We start from the raw sequence: 4883 nt of genomic DNA, 5'->3' as shown, positions 1-4883 counted from the left end.
CCCTGGAAGTTTCATTTCAATCGGATATTTCATTCTTTCCCAAAAAAATTCTCGAAAAAATCGATTTTTTGAAGCCTCTAAAGCAGGCTCCCCCCTTAAATTAAAATCAAACTTCAGTAGTACTTTCGTGGAACTTTAGCCGGGATCTTAAAGGAATTTTTTTTATAGGGGTATTGAAAAGTTCATTTTAAATTAATTAGTTCGGGACTGAGTTTATAAAACGTATTTAGAATGAAATTCCATTTTTTATTGATAAAAATAGCTTCGCAGTCACATGCAATCAGTTGCAATTAAAAATTATATATAGAGGAGAGTGGTCCTAAGTCGGCACTTTAGGTTAAGCCGGCATCGTTGCATTTTTCAGAGATGGCGCGCGTGGCAGCTAAACCATTTTTTTCGCATGACAGGTTAGTGGACATGGACGCAGACAATTGTCACTTTAGTTTCCACGTGACAGCGTGAGCAGGGTATACATTTTTTGTTTAAACGGAATTCCATTTTCTTCCATTCTTGTGAAGCAGCTACTGATGTGTAAATATTTTAAAAAGTTTAACTGATTAAGTGCGTTGGTTTATATATTTGTGTGAGCAATAGCATAGAAAGTGTAAACATTCGTAGCGGTCCTAAGTCGGCACCAAACAGGTGGTCTTGAGTCAGCACCTTTTTTTTTGTTACTAATCGCAACGGATTAAATTTATTCCAGTAATTTATTGGATAAAATATACAGAGAATATAATTTTCTAAAGCTGAAGCGTTCACAAAAAACTGATCTGAAATATTTAAAACTCTGAGACGGCATTCAATGAACCCAATTTGAAATCCAACTAATGGCACACGTCCTTCGTGTTGATTATTGGGAACACCAGATCAGTGTCTTCTAAATTTTTCGTAATCCATTCATCAGCTTCTTTTTCCATCTCTGCACTGAAGAATTCCTTCCAGTTGCCAGTCTTCCCCTTTCCGATGAAAAATTCGCTGTTCAAATATACTCCACAGTTATACCAACTATACAAATTAACCGCCGGGTTTTTTCGGAAATTATCTATATTTAAGTGATCCAACAATTTGGATAACTGATTTTCATTGTAATTCTTCCCCAAGAAATTGGCCACCTTTTTAGCTGCAGAAAGCAAATCCTAGAAATGTTGAAATACACATTTTTTATTTCATTCAGCTCCACATTTCACCATTTAATTTGAATATGTGAGACCTCTGTCTTCAATAAAAATTCTTTAAGGTAATGAGAATTAAAAAAATTTCAATTTGTTTCTATGAACTTACGGCTCGCAATTCCTCGTAAAACATAAATAACAGATTCGGGTGATTCCTCTGAGCCCATGCTTCTTTAACATGTTCCCAGTATGGACTGAATACAGCTAAAAACATAGTATAGTAATTTCATTTAATTAAAGAATATTGTAATTCAACACTTTCAAACTGTCCTGTTTTGTAACTTGAAATTAGTATGCTATACTCACTAAGATCATTTTTGAAATAATTCCAAAAGGTCGGAAAGTCACCTACATATCCAAGGGATACCACGGATTTATGCATAATATACCACGAAACCGCTACGTCTTTCGGATTCCTCGCCATGTAAATAATCTAGAAAGAATCCAATTTTTCCCCTTACATTTTTAAATTGTGCCGGAAAGGTAATTTTTCCATATGAGACAGATAAAAAACTATATCTTTTTTCTAGTAAAAGGGGCGCAAGTAACAGATTTTGTAACAGGTTTTTTTACCAACCATATGGTTCTGCTGTAACCCTTAGCATTACCCGTTCCTTAAGTCACATACCAAGTTAGTTGATATGACCAACTTTTAATTTTAAAAAGTTTTAAACAATATCTGTAATTTCAATTTCGAGTATTTGGAGTCACTTAAAAAAGATAAAATCGTTCAATGGACTTTCTCGCTTGTCAAAAACTGTTCAAAGTTTTTGATACCCGCGAAAGGGATCATGATCATTTTACAGGTTAATTATATAGACTCTCCCATAAAAACTGTAATCCAAACATTAAATATAATCAAATAATGGTCTTTCAAAAACTTCGTCACACAGCCAGGATGGGGGTAATAATTTTCGTAACGCTTTGTGACGTAGGGGAAGGGGTGAATGCAAAATATAATACGTCACACATAGAAATTATCATTGCGATTAAAATTGTTCACAATTCTTGAAAAAGTGGCAATAACTGATTTTTTCAAGTGAAGCTTTTAAATACAGACTTCACACTATTTTCCTTGTTCTTCTTTTTCTTCCTTTTTCAAAAAAAATTCTTCTTTTTTCAATATTCCCAGAAACTTCCTGCGTTCATCATTTTTATGTCTTAATTCAAACTGAATTAATAAAACCCAATAGGAAAATTCAACTATTTCTCGTTGAAAGTCCATTCTTTTTATATTCATTCATTTTATGTTTAAAAAATGATCTCTTTTATATTTTAAATTTAATTATTAGGTTGAATATGAACATGCAACTGTTTGATTAAACATTAACCTGTCGTGGTTACGGATTTGAACTATTTTATGGAAAATTCATCTTTTTTTATTTAACCTAACAGTGTTTTATTTAAAATAAAAATATTTTTTAGCTGAAATATCAACTATTACGATTTTTGTTAAGAATTCATCTTTCTAGTTGAATTAAAATCTTTTCTTAGTTCAGAATAAATCATTTTTATTTAATATTTTACTTTTTAATGGAAAGTTAAACTTCTTTGCTAAAAAATCAATAACTTTTTTGAGTCAGTATTTTATTTAAAAATTTAACTATTTTGTAAGAAATTTGATGATTTTGTTACATATTCATTTATTTTTTAAATCTATAAGTATTTTACTAAAAATTTAATTATTTTGTTGAAAATTTAAATATTTTTTTGTATATTATTCTTTATGAATATAAAATACGTTCTTTAATTATTGAAATTCATCTTTCGGCAGAAAAGTCATCTTTTCTGGTTTAAAATTTAGTTTTGTAGTTTAATTATACAACTTTATAGTTTGAAAAGTCAACTTTTGTTGAAAGCGCAATATAGTTTGACTTGAAATATGTTAAGCTTTTGATATTGAATTCAATATAGCACCTAAACATTAATTTTATTTAGGACAATTTATTTCCCTATTATTTTATATATTGTGTTTTATTTAAGGCGCTTATTAAATGAAATCGCAGAATAAATATTTAACTAAAAAAAGGGGGGAAAGTATTTGTGAGTTAAACCTGGAGAGTTCAAGATTTGTGAAATGATCCGAGGCGAAGAAGGGGAGGGATGAAAAAAGGATTCAAAACAGCAGGACGTTCTTTTTCAATTAGCTCTAACAAAATTTTGGTAATAATATTCTAAACAACACTTATGACCTCAATTTTAAGTCTTAAAATTGCCTTAAAAAATCTAATCGTTTGATAGACTTTGATGCTTCTGAAAACCCTTTTAAGTGGGTGATACCAAGATATAGGGATCATTATCATCTTACATGTAAATTATGTGGGCCCTCCCATGAAAACTGTAATCTTAATTTAATTTCTCATTCATTTTTATAAATAAAGCGTAAACTTTGAACAGGTGGGGGGGAGGGGGTGGCTCATGTCATGTGTGATGATCTATGACAAAAAAGGTGGCTGGTGGAAAAAGTTTTAAAAATGGCGTGACGTAGTTTTTGAATGGTCTACTACATCCTTCTTACTAGTGGAAAGTTTAGTCGATACATGTGGGAGGAGTTTGATAGGTATCATTTTGAAATGAAAATATTCTGAATGCGTTTGATTGTACATTTTTCTACATAAACTGTACCTTACATCCAGAATCCAAGATACCTGGCTTCAAGCTAAGAGGCATATGCGATTGAATAAATCTAGGGGATGGTAGAGCCTCTAATGTTTCATAAACAGGTCTAGCCAGAGATTTGCAAAACTCTTGCTTTTCTAGGTTTCCTTCATTTTTTTTGACAAGTTCGTCCATTACTGCGGAATGATAATCCATACTGCTTCTAAATAATTTTAGGAAGAACTTTATAAAAAAAACAATTTTCCGATATGAAAGAATACAAATTTTTGAATTATTTAAAGGTCTTACTCAAGATATGGGAATCTTTGCATATACGTCTTCTTCCTTGCTGTTTCGAAATCCAGATTATTACTCAGAAGCCAAATAAGTTCTTGCGTCACGGTCGTTCCTTCCAGAAGTTTAAAATGTTGGTCAAAGTGGAAATATGGAAATGTATTAATTGTACATAATTTTTTAATAATAAAGGCAAGGCCTCATGTTATCTCTGAATGTAAGTCGAAAGTTCAAGTTCCAAAAACATAATCCTACACCACAAGGCCTAAATACGACGAACAAACACCCGGGTGCGAAATCCTAAAAACCGTAACTATCGCACTTGAAATAGAAATAAAAATTAAAACCCATACCTGACCGCGGATGAGAAATTATCCAAGTGTCAGAGGGTCTAGGCTTAAAATTGTAAAATCCTTCCCTTTCTTCTGTGTATTTATAGGGGAAAAACCACTTCTTCTCTCCAGCCTGCACCCATCCGGTTCTTTCACCATTAAAAAGAGTCAACATTTCTTTCGTTTTATCAGCATCCAATAAAGTATAATTTGGTGGTTGTGAACTCATTTTAGTCCCAAATATATTTCGAAGTCGATTCAGGAAGCTGACCTACTATTGACATTAATTTTTTTATTATCAAGAGTATTTCTACTTCTTAGTTTTCCTTTTTTAAAAGTGGTGTAGAGTTTGCTAAAGAAGTAATTTTGAATTCGAAAAGATTTTAAAAAATTTAAAGCAAGATATAGATTTTTATTTTGAAAAATATGAAAGATTTAAAGGAATTTTTTGATTTCGAAATATTTTAAAGAGATTCAGGAATAATGT

The 4883-nt window shown here is 31.3% G+C and overlaps 1 protein-coding gene across 1 annotated transcript; it reads right to left on the bottom strand.

The window, feature by feature from the left end:
* Positions 1-302: 302 nt before the first annotated feature.
* LOC117181848 (sulfotransferase 4A1-like) lies at positions 303-4669 on the bottom strand. The gene is made up of 6 exons (XM_033374844.1): positions 4418-4669; positions 4080-4179; positions 3798-3993; positions 1479-1605; positions 1282-1376; positions 303-1136 (listed from the first exon to the last, which is right to left on the bottom strand). Exons 1-6 carry the CDS (start codon positions 4623-4625, stop codon positions 825-827), a joined length of 1038 nt encoding a protein of 345 aa, XP_033230735.1. The 5' UTR covers positions 4626-4669; the 3' UTR covers positions 303-824.
* Between the last annotated feature and the right edge of the window lie 214 nt (positions 4670-4883).

This window comes from Belonocnema kinseyi, chromosome 10, assembly GCF_010883055.1.
Source record: "Belonocnema kinseyi isolate 2016_QV_RU_SX_M_011 chromosome 10, B_treatae_v1, whole genome shotgun sequence".
In the NCBI taxonomy this organism is placed as follows: domain Eukaryota; kingdom Metazoa; phylum Arthropoda; class Insecta; order Hymenoptera; family Cynipidae; genus Belonocnema; species Belonocnema kinseyi.
The sequence above is the reverse complement of the archived record's forward strand: the minus strand, read 5'-3'. Positions and strand labels throughout refer to the sequence as shown.